The following is a 27,852-nucleotide window of genomic DNA, read 5'->3' as shown; positions in this document are numbered from 1 at the left end:
TTCCAAACCGTGGCCGCTAGTCTCCCTTCTCTGTAGAACGCATGGGGGGGGGAAAAAACAACTTCGAGCGGGCCTATACGCACAGGCGACGCGCTCATTCAGCATGGGTTATGTGTGATAATCAGGTGCCACTGCTACGCATATCTCAGAATGACTGCGAACACAAATAAACCTAGCTAGATTTCACGACTCTCACAGGAATGGTTCTCCGTTGAATCTACCAAATGTATGGGATGAGCGGCATAACACTTTTGAGCGCTTTATCTTTTTTCATCACTCGTCTAATGCATACAGCCCACTGCATCTCGTAATTTGTTGTGACAAACACTTGTGCCGTCTAGCCAACAGCTAACAACAACTTGTGACGGCTATTCATTCACGTATTGTAAAATACTGAAATTGTCTGAAGTTTACAAAGACTAATTAAAACTGTACCGTAGCCTCTTGTCAGTTTCCTTCATCCCGAACTCGGCGGGACGCAAGTTTCGGTTTTGTTGAAATCATTCCTGAATGTTTTTGTTCAGAGCTGAACGTGCAACTGTAGCCTATTTGACAGATGACAGATTTGGTTGCTAATGACACAATATTAGCGTTCAATGTGGTACGATCTTTGCTAATTACGTTTAATTAAAAAGCATTAAAAACGTCCCGGCTTTCCTTGGGCTATAATAAGCAACAAGCACGCACAATATGGCTATGCAGCTCCAATCAAAGAATTGCAGCTTTAGTCTACTAAATCACAATTCATTAACTTTACAGTCGCAATGTTACATTTTCACAGTTTCATCTTTGATATATGTCATGGTAAATTCTAAAATATCCACCATTAAAAACATTCTTGGTTTTAATAAATAATTATAATATTGACTGGCTTTAGAACATATCCTATGGTGCTATGCTGAGCAGTGCAAAGGTTTTGACAGATACAATCTTGCACTTTTAATTGTCTTGTTGGATCAGTCAATAAGTTGTGTTAATGAAGTTTAATTGTTTTTTGATACAATTAAATCACACTTTGAATGTGAAATCCAATCGTTAATGAAATGCTGACATAGCCAGGTGACTTCAGGTGACCTTGTCTTAAAGTAAATCAGAAAATAAGTTATTTAGACAAGTGTTTGCTAGAATGCTCCTATAGCCAACAATCCCCACTTTACCCTTTGGGAATTGAACTGTTATATGATACTTGGGTGATGTAAATTATGAAAATCTCTTTCTTTGATTGGTCTTGATGCGGCCTTGACTCCTTAAAGACTCGGCCTCGACTCACACTTGCCTCCTAAAGGACTTGGTTGTTGTGACTCGGCTGCAGTTAAACCAACGGTCTCGACTCGTCCCCATTGATACGCACGCACCCCCCCCCCCCCCCCCCCCCCCCATCGAGGGGCAGTGGCGGCGATGCGGTGGGGACGCTACGGCGACGCCCCCTTCCCCTGGACAGACACCACCTTAACTAACACATTTTCTGGGGGAAACCCTGCATAAGATAATCTCTAATACAATAATTGTCATCTAATATTCAATACAGCCATTTGCAAAGGCGTGCAATTTAAAGACAGTCATACTAAAAGCTCCAGGAGGTCCTCAGATCATCTTTGCAGCATTACTGCATCTGAGCGGTCACTCAGCCTCGGCCCCCTCCTGCGAAACATCGTCATTTTGAGCCCCGGCTCTATTTGCAATAATTAAGATTCATCTCCTGCTAATTATGCTGGGATGATGAGGAGTTTCTCCTCTGACGGATTAGCCAGTGCCCCCCCCCATCCATCTCCTCTCATGACTTATGTAAAGAGGGGGGGGTTGTAATTATGAGAGAAAGTTTGTGCTTATGCAGATCCCCGACTCAATTGCTTTGTTGACAGAAGAATTGGATTTTCTGCTCGGGGAGAGCCGGGTTATGTAAGCGTTGGGGGTGGCAGGGCAGGGCGGGGGGTGAGGTGAGGTGAGGTGAGTGAGGCAGGGCCACTGCCCTGTGTCTGAGGGTCCCTCCGGTTCAGAGCTTATGGCCACAGGCACAGTGGCATGCACGGCGACGGCGTGTAGGGCTTTCCAATTTCACGTGAATGTGCTTTGGACTGTGCGCTGAGGCCCGAGCCAACGCTAAAGATGCCGCTTTGTGCCCGCAGGCGTTCGAAGTGGAGTCGAGCACCAAGGCAAAGGACTTCTGTCAGAACATCGCCGACCGGCTCCTGCTCAAGTCCCCCGAGGGCTTCAGCCTGTTCGTCAAGATCTCTGACAAGGTGAGACGCGGTCGAACGCGCACATCCGACTGAGATGTGTTGCCCTTTTCAGATACAGCCCCCCCCCAACACGTGTACACCCTCTGAGAGCTAATAAGAGTTGCAGAAGATAAAATGGAACATTAAATGCTCAGGTTTCATAATCACAGTCTGGGGGGAAACAGAGTGTTTTGGACGAGAAGCCCAGAACAGTATGCTCCATTAATTGGCAAATTGTCATGGCAGATGGTGCGGGTTCGGAGCCAGGCAGATTTATAAAAAGTGACAGTAGTGATGAGTGTGTGAAACGGAGGAGGGCAAATGAACTTAAGAAGCTTCTCTGCTGTTGCAGGTTATCAGCGTTCCAGAGGGGGATTTCTTCTTCGACTTTGTCAGGCACCTCACAGATTGGATCAAGAAAGCCAGGCCCACAAAGGATGGTAACGACTCCTGTTCGATCACAGTTTGGGCGATTGCTTTCCTGTAAAGCAATATGTATGTAAAACGTCTAGTGACTTGACGTGTGTATGTGTTCCCTAGAGAGGGCTAATGCCGCCCTTGTATTTCCCTTAGGAATAGTGCCTTCATTAACCTACCAGGTATTCTTCATGAAAAAACTTTGGACCAACACAGTTCCAGGGAAAGACTCCTTTGCAGACTCCATCTTTCATTACTATCAGGTGAGCTGGGCTCAGTAGCCTATCAGATATGCTGCTTAAGCTCTTATGTTCGGTATCTGCAATGCTATCTCCCCAGAAAATCCCCCGGAGCCAGCTAAATCTTTTATGCCTTTATTTCAGGAGCTTCCAAAGTATCTCCGCGGTTACCACAAATGCTCCCGCGAGGAGGTCTTCCAGTTGGGAGCGTTGATCTACCGAGTGAAATTCGAGGATGACAAATCCCATTTTCCCAGCATTCCGAAGATGCTGAAAGAATTAGTTCCCCAGGACCTGATCCGCCAGCTCTCTCCTGACGACTGGAAGAGGGTACACACACTCTCTCTTTCTCTTTCTCTCTCGTTTTCTCTCTTTCCTTCTCTTTTGTGTTTGGCGCCAGTTTGTCTGCTGGTTCTTTGATGATTCACGGCAGGCAATCAAATGTGACAATGTTTTCATCGACAGTGTTTTGCTTGTATGGTTTTGTTTATCTGTTTGTATGAAGAGCATTGAGGTTGTCTCATCTTCAAAGGGCTGTCTCGACTGTCTTGTCTATGTATTTAGTCTGTTGTAGCGTACTTCAACAAGCAGGCTGGAAAGTCCAGGGAAGAGGCCAAGCTGATGTTCCTCAAGATCATTTTCAAGTGGCCAACATTTGGGTCAGCTTTCTTTGAAGTGAAGGTGAATTTATTAGTTAATAAGCAGCAAACAGATGTTGTTGACATTCTTAATTTCATGCAGATATGACAGAACAACTTCAAAGATCCAATCAGGCCTCTCTGCAGGCACCTCATGTTAAGATTCATGCATGTACATACATTCACAACAGAAATTCAGGTCAAGAATTTGTATTGTTGATTTATTTAAATAGTAGTTGAGTGTATAGGCCTAACTATTTTTTATTGAAGAGGTTAAAATTATCTTCCAACTTGATTTCATAATTATGTTGAGGAGTAAATACTGTCAGGTTCTGTATTGTGTTGGACTCATGGTAAAGAACTCTATTTTATTTGTTCATTGAACCTGTTTGGTGCATTTATGGCTGCTGTGTGCACCCTAAAGCAGCAGTGAAAAATCCATTTGAATCAGGGGGGCAGTCAGCACCGAGCCTGGGAGGCCTGTCAGAGCAGAGTGGCTCCACAAGAGAGCAGCTTCATTTCACTTCATCTCTTTTCTCCTCTCTTTTATGGCCACGTGCTGCCACAGCAAACCACTGAGCCCAACTACCCAGAGATCCTGCTCATAGCCATCAACAAGCACGGTGTCAGCCTGATCGACCCAAAGACCAAGGTCTGTGTGTGCGTTGATCTGTGTCTGTGTGTGTCTGTGTGTGTGTGTGTGTGTATGAGTGTGTATGTACTGTAGGAGTATGTGCATGTGCATGTGAGTGTGACTGAAAATGTGAAATCCGAGAATCGATACAGAATTATTCTCGGCATGAATAAAATATGTCCATGAGCCCAGTGCACGCCCTGTTGTATGAGTGAGAGCTTTTATATTGCAACGGCTCACCACATGCATCTCATCTCCTCTCCTCTCCTCTCCTCCAGGACATCCTAGTGACACACCCCTTCACCAAGATCTCCAACTGGAGCAGTGGGAACACCTACTTCCACATCACCATCGGCAACCTGGTGCGAGGCAGCAAGCTGCTGTGCGAGACCTCACTGGTGAGACAGATGGAGATGCATTCGTCAGTGTCTTACTCAATTCCCGCTGCCTGAAACTTTAAACAGTGTTGATCTAATCCATCAGTAAGCATAAGCACAGCGGCAGTTCATCAGTATAAATCCTACCCCCCACACATGGACTACTAAAGAGGCTTGGGTGTGTGTATGTGTGTGTGTATGAGCATATGTGTGTGTGCGTCTCAGCGTGGTTCTGTTTGTACAAGTATGTGTGTATTTGTTTGTGTATGTGTGCATGTCTCCCTCCCTCTGTGTGTGTGTGTGTGTGTGTGTGTGTGTGTGTGTGTGTGTGTGTGTGTGTGTGTGTGTGTGTGTGTGTGTGTGTGTGTGTGTGTGAGTGAGTGTGTGTGTGTGTGCGTTGTGTGTCTGTGTGTGTGTGTGTGTGTGTGTGTGTGTGTGTGTGAGTGAGTGTGTGTGTGTGTGCGTTGTGTGTCTGTGTGTGTCTGTGTGTGTCTGTGTGTCTCAGTGTTGTTCTGTTTGTGTACAAGTATGTGTGTATTTGTTTGTGTATGTGTGCAACTGTGCATGTCTCCTTCCCTCTGTATGTGTGTGTTGTCGTGTGTGTAAGTGTGTGTATGTGCGTGTGTGTGTGTGTAAGTCTGTGTGTGTCTACTGTACATCCATTCACGTCTGTCCAATCTAATCTCCCAGGGCTACAAGATGGACGACCTGCTGACCTCCTACATCAGCCAGATGCTGACCACCATGAGTAAGCAGCGCAGCTCGCGGGGCCAGAGCAAGTGAACGTCCCACTGGCAGGAGGCGGCCGAGCTGCTGCGCCTGCTGCGGCCCATGGGCCACCCCTGCAGCTGGGGCCGCGCCTTCCCCTCCCACGTGTGGAGGATGAGCCGCAACCCCTCCGCCGCCGGCTCCTCCCTCTCCCAGGACACCCTGACGCCCCACGACGACCACGACGACGACGACGACGCCTCGTCCTCCCCCTCCAGCGAGGACGACTACCTCTGAGCCTCGGCCAGCGGCAGCAGCGATAGCAGTCCCCTCGCCACGTCCCGTTTCGGGGGGGTGGGTGTCTCGTCTGCTGGTCCTCCACCCGCACCACCCCCCCTCCCCATCCTCATCCCCCCCCCAGCCTCCTGCCCATCTTGGATCCTCTAGCTGTCTCCCTAAGATCAAATGTTACACGTTCAACTCTGCCTCATTCTGACACAGACACATTCGCCTGACAGTTCAGTTGAAGTACATGAAATGTGCCCACTGCAGCACGTACGGCTTTAGTGTTCTTGTCATTAACTTTCTGAATGAGGCGCTAGAAGAGCTACTTGTATTAAAATAGGTTGAAAAAAAGTGTTTGGTCACTTTGTTGTTAGCTACTGGAAGTAACTGATTAGATTCCCTGTATAAAGTTGTAATATATTGTTTTTATTTGTCAGTGTACTGAATCATGACCTGGGTTTACAGGTGTGTGATCAAATGGGTTTGAAAAGTGTTACGTAGACCTAAAGTATTCTTCTATTGTTCTGTTGACGGCCTTAAAGTACATTTTTACCAATTTGTCCAATGTGATCTTGTTTTTTAATGAATGTAGAAATGCAAGTCTCATTCAGTCCGATTTGACAAGTTAGACGTGCGTGTGTTGAGCACAACATATTTTTTTCACAGCGCCAGAGCTGTGTGTGTTTTGTTATTTTTCTGGGTCAGGAGGATTTGGAGGCGCCTTTTTATCAGAGCTCCTTATGGCCTTATTTTAAAAATGGCATCTATTTCTAAACGACCGCCATTCACTCCTCGGAGGGCGACAGACCAGGACAGAGAGGCTTCACAGTGTATTCAGAGACCAACAACAGCACATAATGGAGGATGGATGGTTATTACTGCTGTTACTCTTTGTTATTTTCTGAGTGTGGTATTTCTTGCATGGTAGCTTTTATGTTCTAAGGAAGTGTTATGTATTATGTATTATGGTAGCTGAATCTTTTCACCAATGGCCTTTATGTGCCAGTACCTTGTAGACCAGCTATACTGTTAGGACACTGTTACATTATGTGATAATTACAACATATGTATATTGTAGTTCCATTATAACTTATTTTCATAAAGGGTTAAGAAAGTGAAAATTCCACTTGTGTTACACTATGCTGCATCTACTATTTTAGAAGGCACAATGTTAAGATGCTGTAGAGTCGTTGTGCAATTTGTAAGATAGTATCAATCCCCTGTTGTAAACTTGCATTGCACTGGGTAATTATAAACACTACTTAAAAAATGAACAAAAAAGCAGAGGCCAAACAGGAACTTGAACTCAAGATCAAGTTCACAGCACAAACTGGTGTTATTGTCCAAATTTGCTCCCTGCTGGTTATGAGTTACAAATACAAAGCACGTCAGTATAGCTCTGTTATTATGTGTTGATCAATGTCAAAGGTTTTGGACTTAAATGAGACATCTCCTTGTTATCATCTGAGGCATCATGTGATGGCAACCTTTTCAATAAACTGTGACTGTTATCTTGAGTGAAAATCATTTGACCTCTTAAGGAAAACAGAGAACTGTTTTTAAACCTCTCAGGAGAATGTGAATGTGATGTGGTGTTGAAGTAAATCATTCAAACGCATAAGTATTGCTTTAGAGAAAGTCTTTTTTGAAACATTTACATAACATTTATAGTCATAAAAGAGTACAGTAAAATAACATAAAGACAGATTAAATAAATAAAATCAGTATGGCCAATACATTTTGTACTGTCAACAATGCTACAGAATCTTTAGGTTTGCTGGAGAAGATGGCAGTATGGATCAGGGCATACAGTAATGACACAACACAATGTATCAAATTCATTTTGTGTATTTAGCAGCTTACATGAGAAAGTGCCTCAGGTGCAGAGGAGATATTCCTGTTGCTTCACAAGCACTCTGCTGGAATCTGAACTACACACACACACACACACACACACACACACACACACACACACACACACACACACACACACACACACACACACACCCCTTGGTTACTGTTTCCTCTCTTGGTGAATAACAGAGCCGTCACTTTGTCAAAGACCAGAAACAAAACTGCTTGTCTCTGCAGGTACACCTCATAGTACTGCAGACATCACAGAGAAATAAACACAACATTGCAAGTGAGACTCCATTGTGAATATCGCCTCGACTTCAGTGACAGTGACAGTGACAGTCAAGGTAGAACCATCTAAACATTGTAATGCCTTATGTTCTGTAGTCCTGTTATGTGGCTGTTCTAATGTTCTGTAGTCCTGTCATGTGGCCATTCTAAGTTCCTTTCCATCAGATATTGTCCTGATTGTCCTGCTGTATAATTCATACAGTATGCTTCATCAGTCTGGTAGATTGTTGTTGAAGCATTGCTGGCTTGAAGAACACTGAGAGCAATGTTGAGTTTGGGACATGTAATGCTGTGATTTGGACCCTAACAGACCTCCTCTGAAGAGCCTTGGTGCATCGCTCTTGTGTGTTCCATTCTACAGATTGTACCAGGAAAAGTTAGCGGAGCAATTCGGAACGTTCTAGAAAGCACACCCAACATGAGCGCTTTCATCTCATGTGGGGCTCAGGTTTTTTTCCTCAGCATTAATTTTCTCTTTATGGCACTTGTACTGCAGTTCCCTCATCAAAAGGCCAAAACATAAAAAGTGTCCATACCCTTTTGAGTTTTGGCTACCGTAATTGCTCTCAGGTGACAGATAGAATACAATCAAAGCAGCAGAAGCCTCTGGATGTTGCACTTGCATTAGCTTGCATGCTAGAAATGGCAGCACTTGATAAAGTACATTCACAATAAATGAGTCATAAAGTCATCAATGATAAAATCCTTTTCTTGTAAAACCTGGTCTCCACTGAAACAGTAATGTTTCCATTCATTCAACCACATGTAAAATATAACTGGCATACACATTTGCTGATGTTTTATACATTTAGGAAAAATATATACTTTTGTTTTAAGACTGAGTCCATTACATTCCTCCTGTTTTCTCTCTCACCGACATACTTGTCTATCGCAGAATGATACCAGATCTGTCCACTGGGGGCACTGTGACCGAATCAGCAGGCGAGCCTGCTTTTTTCATAGAGATGATGCCAAAGTTAATTTATTTCTCTCAGAGAGTTCATTCAGGCTTTCAGCATCAGTCATGTCAATGGCCAGGCCAAGTGTACAGACAAGGATCTCTCCAGCTTCTCCTCAGTCTCATCTCAAATGCAGTGGTATTTGTACACAAGGATTTCCACACACGTCAAAGTCCATTTTTTGAGACGGTGCAGAGTTAGAGGAACAACAGAGACCGAGAGAGAGAGAAAGAGCCCAGTAAAGGATTGCTCCTCTCCTTCACCATAAGGCTTCCCCCCTCTATCTTTCTTCCTCTCTCTCTCGTTCTCCCCCTGCTCTCTCTCTCCCCCTCTCTCAGACGAGGGGCTCCTCGGGGATGGTGGGCAGATTGGCCGCGTTGGGCAGGATGTGGGCCTCGCCACGCACACTCATGCTGGACACGGACCACACGTCGCTCAGTTCCGCTGGACAGGGAGGAGGAGGAGGAGGAGGAAGAGGTTACAGAGCGGCTCGAACACACACACACACACACACACAGGCTCAGCAGAGATGAGTGGGTGAAGGAGTGTGGCGGAGGGGCCGTGATGAGGGTGGGTGAGGTGGGCACGAGAGGGGTCACACAAGCACAGGGTAGCCATGCCTGGGCACGGAGGGGGCATGCAGGGACAGGGCGGGGTCCATGGGCAGGGAGACCAGCACGGGGGCCGTCCGCTCGGACAGGATGGGGTTCCAGCGAATCCCCAGGACATCCGAGTGATCTGAGGTATACACACACGACACACGACTCTTACTGACATGCGTGAAATAGGCAGGCATGGATCACGGAAGAATGGATATGGATATAATGAATGGAGTTATGGAGCTTACTGCAACAACTAGAACACCTAGGAGATAGGCGACTAGCAAACTATTCATGTGTTGGAGGGAGTGGGAGTGGGAGTGGGGCGGTGGGAGAGGAAAAGGTGTAAAGGAGATGGTCTTACCTGTCCTGAATTTGCTGTAGGGTCCATTCTCGTGTACCTGCCTGCTGCCTGACCAGAAAGGCAAGCATCTCTCACGCCACCTGAAAGAGGAGAAGTGGCACAAGTGAAACACTGGGCTTTTGTTTCCCCTGCTCTTAAGGGAACTCCCCAGAGGGGCCTCCACACTCAAACGGCTCACTGCTCAGGTCTTAAAGGCATCCTACATTTCACAGTCTTGGACTGAACAAACAAGGAAACATCCAAGGGTTTATTTATGGAGGTTCCCTGCACTTGTTATCGCAAAATGTCAAAACATCAAATAAACTGACAGTACCAACTGATGACTTAATGTAGAGTGAATGCTAAGATAAGAAATGAGCTATTACTCTGAGTAAGTCCATGTGTGACTGCAGTACGATATGAAACCATTATTACTCACCAGTGGAAAGCAAAGACCAGAATGATGAAGACAACAGACACGGCATCGGTTAATATCCACATCAGGCTGTACTGCTCTGGAGTCTGAGAAGATAAAAAATGTTGTGATTTAAAACATTTCAATTCCCACACTCTCATTTACTGTAACTACAGCTTGTTAAGGTTGGCTCAGGTAACATCAGGCTCCAGTTTCCCCACTCACCATGAGGAAGAGTGGCCGCTGCATGTTCTTCAGGATGTGCATGGCGTTGGTGGTGACAGAGTGGACGCCGGCGCACCAGGCCAGGGAGTAGAGCCACGGCTGACTGACCACATACAGGTTGGTGGAGATGTTCACCGACGCGTACTTACTGGAATGAGATGGACACACAAATACTTTTTGGTGAGAAAAATAAAGACACCTTCCCTGAGTCTTTTCTGTCCATGATCAAAACGAATGGCCATCTGCTACTCTGGAGTGCGGCAGGACCTATTTTCCTTTTGTCCGACAGCCCGGGCAACAACAAGGCTGTGTTTGCTCTCACATGAAAGTAGACGGAGACGGAGATCGTTCTAAGAATGTTGGCTCCGCTGAGGTAATAAGAAGGGAAAACATTCCTTTTTCATCCTCTTAACTGGAAAACATTCAGTCTCAGCTTCACAATTGAGATGGCTCCAATGCTAGCCAAACAAAGGCAGCAAGGCAAGCATGGATGAATAGCTTTGCAATCATCCTATAAATGGGCAAGGCCGTTAGCTGAGTCATTGTGTCCTCCTATGAATGATTCACGGCCACACCGTTGCAAGGACACATTTCCATACTGACAAAGCTATTGATGAATCAATTCAAACTGGACCCCACTGGCCTTGATGTTCTATGCACGGAACAAATATCTGGATCCGAGACAAAGGGCACAGAACCGGAGCAGCTGCACGCCCCTGCAAGGGGAGAACATTTCGTTATTGGCCTGTGGAATGTTCCAGAAAACAAGGGGGACGTGATTGCGCATTACACGTCCTTCTGTTTTTTTTGAGTGGGCCTGGCTCCTCCTAATTGTTCCTGATGGACTGTTGCGACTGTGAACCGCTACGGTAATTGGCATTGCACAACCGTGCAGAATGCGAGTGCCCATCACCGTTCCGCTCTGCCTTTGTGAAACACTCTTCTCCTCCCTCCCCCTGCTCCATTCACTCTCTCTGTGCTTCATTTCCTTAACACCACTCTCCCTCATCTATGGTGTCTTTACCCCCCAGCCCCCCCCCCGCCTCAATCATTCTCCCATTCAGCACTGTTATAAAATGTTCCCTCTGTCATTCCCTGGCAGTGTGGTGGCTGAAGTTTGGACATTCTGCACTCACACACAGCACAGCCATGTGAGGTGAGTCTTACGCAACCCTCAGGGGAGGGAGGGAGGGAGGCAGGGAGCGTATTGTTGGGTTCAACTGTGTTTATCTTCTGCATCTTTGATACTGGGGTGCTAAGTGCAGGAGAGATTTGGTGCTGGAGACAGCTACCCGCCGAGACCAACTGAGAGGAAGCTATTCAAAATGGACTAGTTGAAGGTCAGTTATAGCTGAAAACTGTCTGACGGAAAAGCTGCAGGAGCCTCAAAATGAAGAAAGTCTAAAGTCCTAAGACTACTTTTTGAAAAAAAAAAAAAAAAATCCTGCAGGAGCGATTTTGAAGTCAGCCAATGACAACAGATGAAAAGCCCGGCAGGCAGGCGGCTTCCTGCCGCAGCGCAGTACTGTACCTGATCTGCTCCTGAGACATGGAGCTGTAGTGGAGGTTGAGCCGCACGATGTGGTCCTCCTGCAGCTCCTCGATGGAGCCGCGGCTGCCCGACGTCTGCTGCAGCTCGGGGTCCAGCTCCTGCACCAGCACCCGCTGCTCCGACGGCAGCCACAGCACCTGCGGCACAACAACAACAAGCACACGCCTTTACAGCCGCACGTTTACACAGGGACGGGACAGGGGGAAACACAACGGCAACTTTACTAGATGTAGTAAACTCGCCACTTTAACTGATTACATCACCTAGCTACAGCTAGCGCAGAATAAGCAGCACTTTGGCTTTGCTGCGTAGTATAATTTTGTAGCCTTAAGTGGTCCTAAAATTTAACAGCATGATGACGGCAGCTGATTTACAGAGCTTTTGAGAGGGGTGGGTAATGACTGTAGTATTGAGGGGTTGATTGTGTGTGTGTGTGTGTGTGTCTGGCTGGAGTAATGACTGTGGAATTGAGGGGCTGATCATGTGTGTGTACCTGGCTGGAGTTGATGTAGGACTCATTGTGCAGAACCTCCAGAGTGCGCGTAATCCACGTGTCCCGGTACGGGTGGCCCCTTGGCGGCCTGTGCAGGTCAAAGATCACCAGGCTCCCGTGGCGGGCCGCCAGGTTCAGGAACTCTTTCAGCGAGGGAACCGTCTGGTTCTGCGTCAGCTCCTGCTCCTCCGGGCTCAGGGACCAGGCGGTACCAAATGGGTCCCGCTGCGGCGAAAAGGAACGGACAGACGAGACGAATGAGAACGGGCTGCGTGTGAAACGAGCTGAGAGCCATTACCCAGCCTGACTCATCAGTCACACAGGACGGAGCCAGCCACTATACATCATCCCAAACACACGCCATGTTCTGCTGTGTATATTGGAATACATGCCCAGAGGAAAATGCTGGTTGACTAATGCAGACTCGTTGCCTGCAGTCATGCAATCTCGTCGCCTGGTAACTCCACAGTGAGACTAATTCCAAGGCTAAATCTCTTAATCCCTATTGATTTCCTCCAAAGGTTTTACAATGGATTTCAGCATCAATTAGTTATGTATGTTAAGGCATTCTGAAGTAGTTTGGAGACGGCCTTCAATAAAAAACACATTTTCAATGCTAAGCATAAAGGCAAGTTTCTGGAATTAATCGAAATTAACAACATACAGGAACCACATATTCAGAAAATACAGTAAGCATGACATTCTATGAAGAATGTCCCCAAAAAGCCTCACTACAAACAATGGTAGTCATCAACTGCACTGTACTGCTCATCTATAGCAACGAATCAAGTAAACAATGCTATACTGATATCGTATCAGTGTTTGTAATCAGCGTTTATAAGGTTCCCTACCTGTAGGAACCAGGAACCAGCGTCTAGCATCTCCAACTCTGCCCAGGTGAACATGGCTGCCGGCATGTCTGTGCGGTTGGGGAAGACCTCACGAACGTTGGTGGTCCGCCGTAGAGTCCGGTCATGCATGAGGAAAGGCACGCCATCATAGCTGGAGACAAAATGAGCTGATGTTAGAGACAAATAGCTATTGATATAAAAATACAATTCTGAAGGACTACTAAAAAACGCATCATGTAAAGTAGGCTTTCACATGTCCATTATCATCTCAATGCTATTTCTTGACCATAAAAATACTTATCAGTTACATTACAACTATTACATGACTATACCGTTGTGAAAGGCAATGACAAGTGAAGATGAACACACTTCACTAACTCTCACTTCACTAGTGTGTTTGTCTGAGACAGCTCAGACAGGCTTGAGACAGAAAGGTGAGAAAGGGTACGGACAGCTCATTTCCTTCTGTCAAGTCATGCTACGTTTCCCTACGCACCACCGTGTCCAAGTATAGCTATGTTATTACCTTTACCTAAACACCTCCGTGTAGCGGAACAGGACGGCCTACACTATGTGTGTGCTGGTGTCATTAAACGTGCTTAAGAGCATGCTAATCCAGTTAGCCACACTCATCTTGGCGGGGGAAGCTTAGCTGGGCTGTTGGTGGCGTGGTGCAGCAGATAGAGCAACTGCGCATGGCTCACGTCTGATGTCTATAAATATCAGGCAGCAAGCCTTGACCTGGGCTCAGCTCCAGTGGGCGATGGATGAATGGGTGTCACACGCAGCATGGACAGGCAGGAGTGGCAAGCCTGAAGCGGGCCGTTCACCGCCATGACACAGCTGGGTGCTGCACTGGTCTACGCTGCACGTGGCTTTAGGGAGGATTACTCAAGTTCACCTCCCAGAGCTCAGTCATTTTGACAAAACTGCCTGTTAGTGATGCGTGTGTGGATGCTAGTGATGCGTGTGTTCACCCACGGGGTAGCAACAGTGTGCTGAGCATATGAGTGCCCACTGGCTATTGTCACATCACCCACATGGGTGCAACGCATTAGAATTGTCAGGCATGGGTAGTTTCACAGGGTATAGTGCTTTGTTTTACATGGCCTGAAAATTAAACCTTTTTGAAATAGCATAACTTGCATAACTGCTTTTGTTTAAGCACAAAAATGTTTGGACATGGACAAAACCGGTCATGGACAATTTTTAGATGCATTGGTCCAAGTGTGCGGGTGTAAACATCGGACACTTTTTTTTTGTCTTTTTGCCATCAGTATAAGGTTAAATATTTGTATAATATTTGTAGTGTTCCTTGGGTTACAATGTCAAGCAACTGATCATGAAATTACCCACACGCTATTTTTCAGGACAGGCACTACGTCAGTTAGCTGCTGAATCATCAATTCATGTCACACATAACACCATTATGAGTGTTATGCATACAAATGACACCATCAAATTGAATATAATTGAATGGCCACAGGCTATAGCATAGCTGACGCAGAGTACTCTGATAGGTGTCGCTAACTCTGCTATTCTAAGCTAGTCGTAGAGGGAGCTGATACCTGATGGTGACGTCAGTCTCCAGGCCATCTCCCCCCGCCTCCACTGCCTTCTCAAAGGACAGCTGCGTGTTCTCTGGTGCAACCTGGTTTCAAACGCACCAATATGATAGCAGTCAGCAACATACTCAATAGCAGACACAACTATTGCTATTGCTATTGACAGATTAAAATTAAAACCTAATTACAAATGTTGCAGATTAAATAATAATTGGGCATGTGCAGATACATGCTGGGCATACGTGAGTGAAAATATTACTGTTATGGCACAACTGATAGCAAAAATGTGACCTCTGGTACTTCCTATGAATGCAAAATACCTTACGTAATACATGATACCCTGTACTGTTGACTAATTAGCTGTGTTGACATGCTAATCGTCGGTGTTGTGCGGTGCTGGCCTACCATGGGAGCTCCTCTGTGTCCGAGGAGAGTTGGTGCTGGGCCCAGGGTGCCCTCCTCTTTAATGCAGGGAGAGTACATGCCCAGGGGCACCAGGTATAAGGCAAACAGGACGGCCAGATAGAGCCCCAGGATAGCTACCTGCCGCACTGTCATGTCAAGAAAACAGACACACCATACACACACACACACACACACACACACACACAAACAAACAAAATTGACTCAGTTTCTTTGATCCAGAGAAGGTCAAAGAAGGACTCTCTCCAGATGGACTTGTCAGAAAAATAAAATAATGAAATAAATCTCTGTGAGATCAAAGTCTGGCTGCATTTTTTAAACCCACAACCAACACAGTATATTCACTAGAGTTACAGCTAGTTCTCCGACATTTATAAAAATGGATAGTATAGTCTTTATTGTATTAGGGGGCGTTGATTAAATATGTGTGGCAGTTTCCCTTGGTTTCATTATCTAAACAGAACGCTGATGCAACCAGGGTGAACAAGATTATGAAATATTGTACCACGTGCTTCACCTACATGCAACACAGGTGTCTGTTTCAAATCAGAAAATAACATCATTATGAGACCCTATCATCAGTGAAGGAAGTCATTTGCTCTGGAAGTGGGTGCCCACAGTGAGCGTGTGTGTGCGTGTGCATGTGTGTGTGTGTGTGTATGTGTGTGTGCAAGCGTATGTGTGTGTAAGTGTGGGTGGGTTGTGAACGTAATAGTGACAGACAATAGAATTAATGTCTGAACGGAGACAGTCGTCAGCCACAGCTGGTGATGGAAGGCGGCGGTTAACCCCATGACTCCTTTTCTCTCCCTCGCTCCCTCTCTCTTTTCCCTTCTCTCTCTCTCTCTCTCTCTATCTATCTCTCCCTCCCTGCATGAAGAGCTCTCCCTCAGTCTCAGACATGACTCAGCCACTTAACGCCCGACGTCACCACCGCCCAACACAAGGCCGTAGCCATGACAACCAGAGAATGGATGAGAGGAGTGACAGAGACCGTGAAAGAGAAGTGAGAGAAGACAACAAAAAACTACGACGAAAGAGCCACCAGATGGGACACAATGGCAGCTGATATGAAAAGCTCATATCTAAAGAGTTATAACATATAAATGTAAATGGTGCTGAAATGGTACTCAATTTACTCAATTGAATGTGGTGACTAAAAAGCGGTTAAAAAGCGGTTTAAAAGCGTTTGGTTAAAAAGTGTCAGCCAAATGTAATGTAATAAAAAAATATCTTACAAAAATACCATAAATACTGGTCCCTTTAGTATAGGAGAGTAGACAGTGAGAGAAAGAGAGATAGGTGGTGTTGGAGCGGTGGAGCGGGTGAGAGAGAGAGAGGGGCATGTGTGTGTTGAAGGATGGGCCCTGCCTTCCACACAGCTGCCTTTCATTACTGCATAATGGCTGCTCACAAGGGCAGTCCTCTGTGACCACGCTTCTCCTGCATCCACCCTGACAAAAGCGCCACCGCAGGTCTCATGCCTATTTTAAAACCCAGAGTACCAAACGAGCGCCGCGCCGCATCTCCGATGAGTCTTTTCAGGGAAAACCTCGGTGAAATAAGGACACACGCGCAGAGCTATTCCGAGACCTGCCGTTTCCACGAGGTTGCACCCAGCGATATGAATAATATAAAAACACTCGCTGGTAATATAATGAAACACTCACCTCTTTTATTCATGCGGAAGAAGTGCAGGGCGACCGGCCACGACAGCAGGGTCATCAGAGACACCCCGCCCAGGTGGAGGAAAGGTGCCGTCACCTGAACAGAGGTGCGGAGGCTGGCGTTAAGTACCATTCTATTTTTATTCACACGCTCCGGAACTTCAGTCGTGTCCATGGTCGTGAATGCCGTGTGTATGTGTGGCTGTGTGACTGTGTGTGTGTGTGTGTGTGTGTGTGTGTGTGTGTGTGTGTGTGTGCCATTGCTCACCTGCAGAGAGAGCAGGAGCGTCCTCCACTGCCGGCTCCACAGGTCAGACAGCACCGCCGTGGCGCTGATGGAGAAGGTGAGGGTCACCAGGATGCCAATCTGCCCCACGCACACAGCACACACACACACAAAGCAGAGATGCGCTGGTCAGCTCACCGCACCACTGACCACCACTGAGCGCCAGCGAGAGGCCCCTGCCTCGGGGTAATTGCCTAAAGTAGAGGGCAGGGACCCAGCCATACGCGGATTCATCGGGCAGCTCAGGAAGCAGGAGAATATTCAATCAGCCCCTGATTCACTACAGGTGCCAACCACAGGATATCAAAGCTTGCCTTCAGACAGCGACGGCTGAAGGTTATATATCTTGGAGATATATTATGCTAGAGTACAATCAGTGGGTGCTATCAAGTTTTTGGCAGTAAAACTTCAGTAACTCAGGGTGAGTGTGTGTGTTTTGTCGTGAGGTGTGTGCATATGTTTTGGTGTGTGTGTGTGTGTGTGTGTGTGTGTGTGTTTCTTTGAGATATATTCTGCTCGTGTACAATCGGTGGGTGCCATCAAGTTCGTGGCAGTAAAACTTCAGTGTGTGTGTGTGTGTGTGTGTGTGTGTGTGTGTGTGTGTGTGTGTGTGTGCGTGTGTGTGTGTGCGCGTGTGCGCGCGTGTGCTCGCGTTACCTTGTGGCTCCAGTGCAGGTAGAGCCTCTGTCCCTCGGAGAGCAGGCACACTGCCAGGAGCTGCACATAAACACAAGCCCACGGATCAGCCCCCTTCACCACTGTAGATCTCACTCCACTACTCCCACATTACTCAGCCCCCTTTACCACTGTAGCTCTCACTCCACTACTCCCACATTACTCAGCCCCCTTTACCACTGTAGCTCTCACTCCACTACTCCCACATTACTCACGCTGCCCTCACTCACCACCCCACACTGCACAGAGAGCAGAGCCCTCTAGGCACAGACTTAAAGGAATGAATTAATGATAACTTTCCTCGGTGCCTCTACATCCACACTATATATCATGTATGGCTCATAGCCCATGTTGCAATATTTACAAGCAAGGGTAAGATGGAGAATCCTTATTTTCCCTTTGCTTCATCGTTTGGGCTTCAGAGACACTGGACTAGAACTATTTCATCTCCATTTCTTTTGTACATCAAGGCCGTCAGCGGGCAAAACAAATATCATATGATAGATTCCTACATATTAAATATCCTAAGCCATAAAGCATCATGAAACTAGCGTATGAATACAGGATTTGACTGTGGACTGTTTTATGGTTTTATACGGCATGTGCTAGAGTGCTCACCAGCAGGATGGCGATGTAGGTGAAGAGGCCTGCAGCCACCACCAGCAGCACAACTGACCAGGGGAACCAGAAGCCCAGGTTCCCAAAGTTAAACCTGCGCGCACGCACACACACACACACACACACACACACACACACACACACATATACATACACACACACACACACACACACACATATACATACACACACACACACACACACACACACAAAGACAAACAGATACACACAAAGACAAACAGACAAAGGTAAACTGAATGTTACGGCATACTGTATTCATATTCACATACGCACACACCCAGAAAGGATGAAGGAGTACATTCATACACTGTACATTACACTGTAGTTACTGTGGTCTGTTAAAACCCACCAATCGAAATCATCGTAGTCGTTCTGTGCCTCGCTCCAGAAGTACAGGAATACCAAGGACAGGAAGAACGTCACAATGAGCATGCCGAAGCTGCCACACTCCAACTGGAGAAGCACGGAGGAGAGAGAGAGAGAGAGAGAGAGAGAGAAAGCGCAATGATACCGTTAGCACCCCGCTCACATCTGCTGCTTAGAGACCACAACAAAGAGCAGATGCTCCATAATTCATCTAAAGGCGGAGAAGAAGCTGTGATGATAGTCAGGGAGAGACGTCAGAACCCTGACCTTCATCAACAGCATGTGTCATCCTCTCATCACACTGAGAGGGAGAGAGAGAGAGAGAGAGAGAGAGAGAGAGAGGAGCAAAAACAGCATGACTAATGCTGCCACTGCTGGGCTTCCTCTCTCTCAGTGAGGACAGTGTGATGAACACTGTTGCTGTTACTGTAGCTAAAAATAATAATATTAATAATATTAATGCAGCCATAGGGCTGGGGCTTCCTTTTCTAGTGAGGTCTCTGGTCCACAGCTTTGCACTGAGTCATCAGAGAGAGGTGAAATCGATACAATGGTTAGGGTATCCAAATCAGCACAATCCCACTACAAAGGCCCTGACAAGCAGTTTGCAACAAGAGTAGCAGGGTCAGCTCACGTGCATACTGATGTGTGTGTGTGTGTGTGTGTGTGTGTGTGTGTGTGTGTGTGTCAGCATCTAATCAATATAAACAGGTGCACGTGTTTGTGTGAGCTAGTGTGCATGTACATGTGAGGGCATAAGGGAATTGGGGTGCATGAGATCATTAAGAATTCATTGGCAATGTCTGTATATGTGTTTGGGAGCAAAACAAGACAGTGAGACAGTGAGGAACAGCATGGAATAATGAGAGAGCAGAAAGAAAAACAAATACGGGAGAGAGAGAGAGAGAGATAAACAGATACATTAAGTAGACAGAAAGAGAGACAGAAAAGAGAGAGAGAGCAAGAGAGAGATAGAGAGAGAGATAAATAGATACATTAAGTAGACAGAAAGAGAGAGAAAGACAGAAAAGAGAGAGAAAGACAGAGAGAAAGAAAGAGAGAGGGAGGGAGGGATGGGGTACTGACCCTGCTGCAGCAGCACTCCCCGGGCTGGGCGCGTGCCCGCTGGTAGCGCCTCCATTGGCAGCCGTAGAGGCCGGCCAGGCAGGAGACGAAGGGCTGGTGCTCATAGCGCTGCAGCAGCTGCCGCCGCACCACCTTTAGCTTCCCCAGCTTCAATTTGGACAGAGTCACGGGCGCGGGCCCCATGGGTCAGACACACCGCCACATGGCAGCAGGCTCCCCGGCCGAGGGGAGGAAGGCAGGTGAGGAAGAGGAGGTGGACGGAGAGGAGGAGGACTTCACTCAGCTCCCAGGGTGCCTTCTGTGGGGAGAGAAAAGGAGAGGGATAGAGAAAGAGAGAGAGAGAGAGAGAGGGGGGGGAGAGGCGTTGAGATGAGCAAAACGGAACTGTGGGGGAGAAAGGTGAGACAGATCACTTCCTCAGCATCTCTCTGTCTGACATAATCATCACAGTCCCTCTGAGTTCAAGCTGCCTGACCGACTTGTCACCATCAGTCCAATCAGACCAGTCCAATCTCAGTCACCTGTCAAAGTGAAATTTGATTTTTGAAATGTGTGAGGCTTTTAACACAACCTCCTGTCAGATAAAAAGCCCCCCAGAAATCCCACATGGCCATATCACATCCAAACACAAACCAACTCCATGAACGTCACTCCTGGAACCATCCCTAGCAACACTGACTGCCACTGTATTTGCATAAAACAAATAGTGCCATGTAGATAAAGTCAATAGCTCAGTAAACCACCTTAACACAGAGGTTAATGACCTCTGTATATAATTTGACTGTGAATGTCTAAGGTATCTGGCGCTTCCAGCCAGAACTCTGTGTTCCCCTGGCTTTGTTGCTCAGCTGGATGGACACAGCCGTTCTGCTCATGGAGGACCTCCAGCTGATGCCTCTGACACCTCAGACATCGATAGGCATCAACAGCTACAGAGGACTCCCAGACAACCCAACCCTCTACTGGTCCCAAAACAGCAGGCATCTACCTGGAGTGGACACACCACTCACTACCCACAACTGTGTAGGTACTGCTCATAATAACATAACAAAAACTTATTCAAAAAGACTCCTCAAAAGTGTTCTGATAAACAGCATACTGGTGGTGTATTCTAAGAAACATATTCATATCCTCCTCTCTGACGTCAAGGTCTGTGTGTTTGGGGACCACAGTGACCTCCTCAGAGGTCAGCGCACTGTCCTGGAGTCACAGGGGACCCAGATTCTCATCGCAAGGACACTGACCCGCATTGTCAGCATACGGGGAAGCGAGCGGCAGTGTTTTCTATTATGGTCAGCAGATAGCAGCAGCCAACACAAGCGGCTTTTCCTTGGAAGCCAAGACACATCAATCCTGTTCTCTTTACATAGTTTACAATTACCAGTTTGAGAATATCATAGCACTCTCTTTCTGATTCAAATGAGGCAATAGGGGTAGCTGGCTGAGACTAAATGAAGAAATCGTGCAGACTGACCAGATATGGATCCAATGAGTCAAGATGATCATGACTTCAAACTGCCACATAGTCTGTGTTTTATGGCTGTGAGCAAGCCCAATAAAGCTATAAAACAGAATTCCAATCACATCTCAGCGCAAAAGCACATTCCTTAGAAATGGCTGACTGGATTTGAGGAGAAATCTGGTCACATGCTTCTAATGATAGTTATGCAAGGAAGGAGATCAAGAGCACTGGTCAGAGTGGTTGTCGTAAAAATGGTCATGGGGTAACTTGAAAGGAAAACCACTGAATCATACGGTGTCTGTCGCAACCAGGAAGACGCATGTAGTTAAACATGACTGGATGATATTTCTGAGGAATTTACAGCATTTACATTTACAGTACATGCCCTCCTGCTGCCTGTTTGTGCAGCTACTTAACATTCCAGTTGCTTAGCTCGTACTGTTTATCCCTATTCGGAAAAACAAACAAGCTGCTCCTTTAGAAAAGACTTGTGGCAGCTTCCTGTCATGCGGCAGTAGCGACAGCGACAGGTTCAGGTTCAGGCTAAGGTTCAGGTTGAGGTTGAGGTTCAGGTAAACCCTGAGGAAATCTGATGAGTCACCCATGGCATCTGGCCCCATCTGTGGAGGTTCTGGGGGCTGTGACTTTCCATGGTGAAGGACACGTAGAGGAGAGAGTGTGGAGAGTCGCGGAGCATCACAAAGGGGCTTGGGCGGACTTATTCATTAGCAATCTGCTGGGACCGGAACAGACGGCAGGGGGGGATTAAAGGGGCGAACGGGGGAGACGGGTAAGGTGATATCGCCCCGAAACATATGTCTGATGGAGCCCGAGACACGCGCGTGGGGCAGAGCTGGCAAAACACGACGGAGCGATCCGCCACGCCAACGAGACGTTTACAAAGAGCTGCTCGACGACACGCTCGCCCCTGAAAAGAGAGCGGAGAGCGGAATGAGCCCACGTGCCAAAACAAGCACAATAACAACCAGAGGAAAATTACTCATGCCCAGACACGGCACAGACAAGCAGGAGATAATCAAACAGCAGTTTTCTGGTGGTGTCGCCGCGGGCACGCAGACAGATTATAGAGGGCTTTTAGATGAAAACTTACACATACAGGCAGAGCTGAAGAGCATCTCAAGGGCATTCTGCATACTGGACTCTAGACACTGAAGGAAAACCATGGGGAAGCCCTCATCATCCTACTGGAGAATATGCAGGCCGTAATGAACACCGGTTAGTTGGCTCTTATTAAGCTGGCCATGCAGAATCTCATGCTAATTTGTTCCTCTTTTCTCTAAAAATAGAGAGCTCGCTCTTCATTAGAGCGTTATGAGATTGAAGATCACTTATATTAATATGAATTAATCACTATGACAAGCCTTAGATCTCTCCAGTTTGACCAGTGCCGTGGGGTGTCATGGGGGCACAGTCCAGAGCCAGCACGTCTAAACCCGTCAGGAAGTGGTTCCAGACAGACTGTGGGCACAGTGGCGCAGTGCAGGGAGATCAGAGGTCCAGTGGAGCCTGCCGCCCGACCAGCGCTAAACCCCTTAGGGGATTACAGTAAAAATAGGCTCCTCTTTTTCCTGGCCCAGCACCTCAGCCACTGAGGGCCAGGCCATGGGAAGAACATCTAAGGACGTGGAGATGATGCCGCGGCGCGTCGTCAACATCATAGATAGATATGACTTAGATCGGAGATAGGCAGATCTTAGGTGTGCAACGTCAGAGATCCAATGACTTTCAGATACAACTGAGGTACTTGGAGTCTCTTGAGTGACTGACCATAAGAACAGATAGAGCAGGAGAGAGACTGTATGATGACAGTGGTTTACCCCTTTGCAGGCAACAAAGAGCTCAGACAGCATTCTCTGCTCTATAAGTGAAATGCATATTAAAAACGCCCCCTCTAGTTTTGGCTCTGAGTGACAGCACTGGAACTTCCCAGAGTCTCTCGTCCTCCACTTAATTAGTCTGAGTGATGGGGAGTCTTAACGAGAGCACCTCCACAAAATGTCCCCTCCCTGATTTGTTGTTGTCATAGCAACAATTGTCCTTGGGAGGCGAGGGGTCCAGGTCGGTCCTATCGGATTGCTGGGAGGCAGGTCATTTGTATGCAGGGCTCACTCCCTTAGGCTCTCCCACCGCCATCCTTATCCAAGTGGTAAATCACTTGTCTGCCCACGCCCATGCTGGCCAATGTGTCAAAGTCGATCAGAAATGTTGGATCCTGATTCTACAAGCTATGGATTTTACATGGCATTCTAATCAGGCCCCTGGACTAATGACAGGGGAGCTAAAACTTGGTTAAAAGTTTAAATAAGAAACATCAACAATACATGATTAGTTGTAAATAATCAAATTACAATCTGCTTCAGCTATTAAGGCGTGACCAACAGAGAAAGAAATACTTCAAAGGACATAGGAGACTTTATTTCGAAATGCTGGTGAACTTAGTCTAGACATTTAAAAAAACGATTGGATCTGGAACAATTCAGAAATGACCCACAGCACAAATGACCCATTTTGCAGTCTTATTCTGTAAACATGACAGTCTCAAATCGTGCATGTCGGAGCCAAAGCTATTATTGTTGTGTTCATTTTCTAGGCCACATTAGAGGAATTACAAAGAGCCTTGAGGTTTCGCCCTGCATTAAGGCCGGCCGGTCTAGATCACTCATTAGGTAATGAGACGTCTTTCCATTATGGAGAATGGCCTAGATGGGAGCACGGGAGGCTTCATCATGGCCAAGCTGAGACACGTACAGTATGCAGCTAACTTCTAGGTGACCCAAGATAAAACCCAACACAATGGAGTTAAGCAGCACTAAGTTTGGTGGTCACTCCACTGCACAAAAATAATTTTCACACTCCCAATTTCAATGTGAAGAATAGGCCACAAATGCCAACATAATTGAATCAATGAGTGCTGTCATCAACATGCAACTTGCTCTGCCCACCCCTCAGACAGTAAACGAAAGTGGTTCCATGAGGTTGATATGTGCACAGCCGTCTGACCAATTAACCTGTAAACGCGCTACAATAAAACAACAAAAAGACAGCGAGAGACGTGGGGGAAGACCTGGGCCATCTGGCCCTTTATGTCCTGATGGCATTACAGACAAATTACACAGGTCAGTGCTGGTTAAAACCAGTACCAACCCTACCAAACATGCTGTACACTGTATCTCAGCAACTGGAACAATGTAAAATAAAATCGAATAATTTCGTTCAACTTTCCGTAACATTTCTGGCATTCCATAGAGATACTTGAATATATTCTTGAAAATAACAATCAAAACGAATGTGCTTGTGCTCTTTCTCTCTCTTGGTCATTCCGGCCAAAGAATTGAGATTATGGCTTCAGTAGTAAGCATTGTTCTCCTTAAGTAAACTCTCTGGGTCAACTCTGACCTGTTTCTTGTGCAAATCACTAACACACCCAGAGAACATCCGACAACACACAGACCACTGGAGCCCCAACCAACCCTGATGTGGCACAGCTCCAGCCAGCGGGGGGAGAGGGGCAGGGCAGGGCAGGCTGGGGGGGGGGGGGGGGGGCAGGCGAGGAGTAAGCCTGTCCAGAGAGAAATAAATAAACAAAAGTATGCGGACAATAGATCACTGTGGTGGCAGCGCTTACTGTTGTTCATTCTTTCTCTCCCTGCATCACCCCATACCCGGGTATATCTCACCAGCAGGCACACTACACCAGCCCAGCAAGGGGAGGTGGGGTTTTCGCTCAGAAAGAATTCAGTCATCCATCCGCACTACCTAGCCCTGAGCACTGTCATCAACTTCAGTCTCCCCCAGTCACACTGTGGAAAAAACAGCTACAGGGAGTGTAGAGAGAAGGGTGAAGACAGGACACAGGACCACGGATCGGTTTACAGTGGGACAGGGGAGAGACAACTACACTCGCATGAATCGTTTCCCCCTTAAACAGTGCAGTGCTGCATTAGAGCAACATCATGCTCCTCGGGCAAAAGCCCCCTTTCCCTCTTTCTCTGTTTCTCTCTCTAACACACACGCTGGCATACTTCAACATCCCATTTATCACTGCGTAGCTCTCTTCATTACTGAGGCAAAGGAAGACAAACAGTCTGCAGAAAAGATAAATCAATTCAAATAGATAAGGAGGAATGCTTCTTCTTTAATTAAATTTCAAAGACACATTAATCAAACATAAATATAAATTGATTGATCTGCTAAATCTCAGTAGTGTATACTTAAAGTCAACTGCAATATATAAACAAAGCTAAACAAATCAACAAAAATAATTTTACTTGTGGACTACATAGATGTAAATAGTGCATGACAGTCACGAACTATTCAAATGTTAAACAAAAACAGAGATGTCTTTGTTACCAAGGAATTCTGTAAATAAGAGGCAAGTAGCAAAAGAACTACTGTCGCATTGAAACATTTGGACGTTGACAATGACAAACATCCAGCTGGGAGAAATTCACTCTTAGTACTGCTGCTCCACATATAATTTACTACCATGAGCTTTTCTGTCAACGCCAAAATTACAATGTAAAATAAATCTCTGTGCCAGTCTGTTCGTTAGTTCCGTGCGCAGTCGTTAAAAGCGTAGAAAGGCACAACCGTAGCACATAAATAAGGTGTTCGGCAAAAGACGCTTAGGCTATATAGGCTAAGCTTCATAACAAATCAACATTATTTAAAACATATCGCTTATCTTACCAATAATTAGCTGGCCGTTTCGAACTGTCACCTTGTCTCAGTGCCGATTTCAACGCTATACTGCCGCTCTGAGAGTGAGTGAACGACTACCTCGGCGAACTCAGGCGCTGTGGGCAACATGCGCAGGTGAGGCAACGAAAAAGAGGCTCCGTTTATTGCTGTCCACTCCCACCTGTTGCGACAAGCACACACCACCTCTCTGCCTCTCTGTGTCGCTCGCCCTCTCGCTGTTACTAATAGACACCCGACACTACTGCTTCTAGCCAATTTTGAGCGCTGCCAAGACAACATAACAAGTATTCATTGTTTCCAACACTGGGTCGTGGCAGTAGCCTAATTTTACAGAGGGATTTATAATTTCTAACAAAAAAATAGGGCACATATATTACGCTTGTGTCTAAGAAGAGGTTTAACGTGCCCTGTGTACACAACATACTGTAAGCGTGTAGCATAACCTCGATTGTCCAGACAAGGACAAGAGTTGCACAAGGTGATTAATACTGACCTGTTGGCTCAGCGTCTGATGTATGAGACCTGATGTATTCTGCCCTATTTCAAAACCTACTTGGCTACTTGGACTAAATCCATAATAGGGGCCTTGAATATTTGTCTCTTATATAGCATTTGCTGTATTTAGTTCTGACAACAGCTTTCTCTGAAATGGTAGCCTACACTAGCCTTAACAAAAACAAAACAAAACGCAGCGTTTAACTTTAAGATACCAATGGGATAATAGTCACTAGCCTTATAATTAATTAAGGTGTTCTCTATGGAAAACCTTTCTGACTATGTACAATCTAGACATAATATTCCTACAGTATAGGCTAACGTACCTAACCTGTACTGCAGTATCAACCAAGGACATACTGTACACCTGCAATGGGATGAAAAAAAGCTTTTTGTTTACATTCACCACGACCCTCAAAAAGCTCATTAATATTGCATCTCAGCAGTCCACCCTATTCTCCAAAACAAAACAACTCTAAGTAGGCCTATGCCCTTACTACAATCTTAGGCAACTCAGAGTACGTTCTAAACCTCCTTAGAGCCCTGTGGCCTTGTTCTGCTATGGTAATGAAGCTGAAGGCCTTAACTATTACCACTTTACTCTTTTTACTCTTAACTTACCAGGATCAGACACACAAACACAGACTTGGAACACTACCAGTTTTGTTAGGATTTTCATATTAACTGCATTGGTTAGTCAAGACCCACATATTCCTCACCAGCCTACTGTATAAACAGAGGTCAGGGAGACCAGCCATTTCAAAACTGTTCAGCAAACTCAATAAAGTCTGCTCACAGCCTGAGACCTGAGCTTCAAAGAAAGCTGAAGTTATTAAGACCTTTACTGTTGGAAGGCAAAGCTAATATCAAGTAACCAACCTATCTGGATGAAAGTGTTCACATCACCTGGTTCTCCACATGCTACAAAAGCAGACTCTCTTACATAGTAACAAAGGCTGTATAGCCAACGGGTGAAGGAGCAAGTAAAGTATCCAACAGGCCTTTAGAATGTGAGAGGCTAAACACAAAAGGTTTAAATTGTGCATCATACACTCACATCTCACATACACTCACACACACTCGCACACACACACACACACACGCAAACACACAGACTCTTTCTCTTTCTCTCACACACACACACACACACACACACACACACACACACACACACACACACACACACACACACACGGCTTGCATACAGACTTAGTCCTCTGGTGGCTATAATACCATTTCACCACACTGAGCTGTACGCACATACAGCTGGCATTGGCAATGTATTTCATCAAAGTGTTATTACTGTTATATTAAGCTGCTACTCCACCACTCCCAAACTAAATCTATCCTATTTGTTCTTCGCCAGT

The 27,852-nt window shown here is 46.3% G+C and overlaps 2 protein-coding genes across 3 annotated transcripts in view; one reads left to right on the top strand and one right to left on the bottom strand.

Moving 5' to 3' along the window:
* myo7aa (myosin VIIAa) overlaps nt 1-5,580 on the top strand; it is a 36,020-nt gene extending 30,440 nt beyond the window's left edge. The window contains exons 40-47 of the mRNA XM_062553110.1: nt 2,127-2,240; nt 2,572-2,659; nt 2,793-2,899; nt 3,020-3,205; nt 3,440-3,556; nt 4,082-4,165; nt 4,426-4,545; nt 5,215-5,580. Of these exons, the coding sequence (XP_062409094.1) occupies nt 2,127-2,240; nt 2,572-2,659; nt 2,793-2,899; nt 3,020-3,205; nt 3,440-3,556; nt 4,082-4,165; nt 4,426-4,545; nt 5,215-5,307 (909 nt within the window). The 3' untranslated portion in view covers nt 5,308-5,580. The remainder of the gene's footprint in view (nt 1-2,126; nt 2,241-2,571; nt 2,660-2,792; nt 2,900-3,019; nt 3,206-3,439; nt 3,557-4,081; nt 4,166-4,425; nt 4,546-5,214) is intronic.
* A 1,561-nt stretch (nt 5,581-7,141) lies between these two features.
* Nucleotides 7,142-26,077, bottom strand: gdpd4a (glycerophosphodiester phosphodiesterase domain containing 4a). Of its 2 annotated transcripts, none has more exons than XM_062551756.1 (16): nt 25,979-26,077; nt 19,807-20,104; nt 18,704-18,807; nt 18,334-18,427; nt 17,698-17,757; nt 17,023-17,121; nt 16,758-16,851; nt 15,070-15,215; nt 14,668-14,750; nt 13,100-13,250; nt 12,249-12,473; nt 11,735-11,892; nt 10,204-10,351; nt 10,003-10,085; nt 9,585-9,664; nt 7,142-9,065 (listed from the first exon to the last, which is right to left on the bottom strand). In XM_062551756.1, exons 2-16 carry the CDS (start codon nt 19,987-19,989, stop codon nt 8,956-8,958), a joined length of 1,818 nt encoding a protein of 605 aa, XP_062407740.1. In that variant the 5' UTR covers nt 19,990-20,104; nt 25,979-26,077; the 3' UTR covers nt 7,142-8,955. The 2 variants fall into 2 exon arrangements, with proteins under 2 accessions (XP_062407740.1, XP_062407739.1); XM_062551755.1 differs by lacking the exon at nt 7,142-9,065 and adding an exon at nt 9,078-9,359.
* Nucleotides 26,078-27,852: the final 1,775 nt, after the last annotated feature.

This window comes from Sardina pilchardus, chromosome 13, assembly GCF_963854185.1.
Source record: "Sardina pilchardus chromosome 13, fSarPil1.1, whole genome shotgun sequence".
NCBI lineage: Eukaryota > Metazoa > Chordata > Actinopteri > Clupeiformes > Clupeidae > Sardina > Sardina pilchardus.
This window is presented reverse-complemented; position numbering and strand designations above follow the sequence as displayed.

Excerpts from the sequence above, each read along its gene's own strand:
- gdpd4a (XM_062551755.1), bottom strand. The coding sequence starts at position 19,989 with ATGGGGCCCGCGCCCGTGACTCTGTCCAAATTGAAGCTGGGGAAGCTA. Across the intron at positions 18,808-19,806 it reads GGGAGTGCTGCTGCAGCAGG|TTGGAGTGTGGCAGCTTCGG; the intron begins GTCAGTACCCCA and ends GTGCTTCTCCAG. Across the intron at positions 10,352-11,734 it reads ATGTCTCAGGAGCAGATCAG|TAAGTACGCGTCGGTGAACA; the intron begins GTACAGTACTGC and ends ATCTCATTCCAG.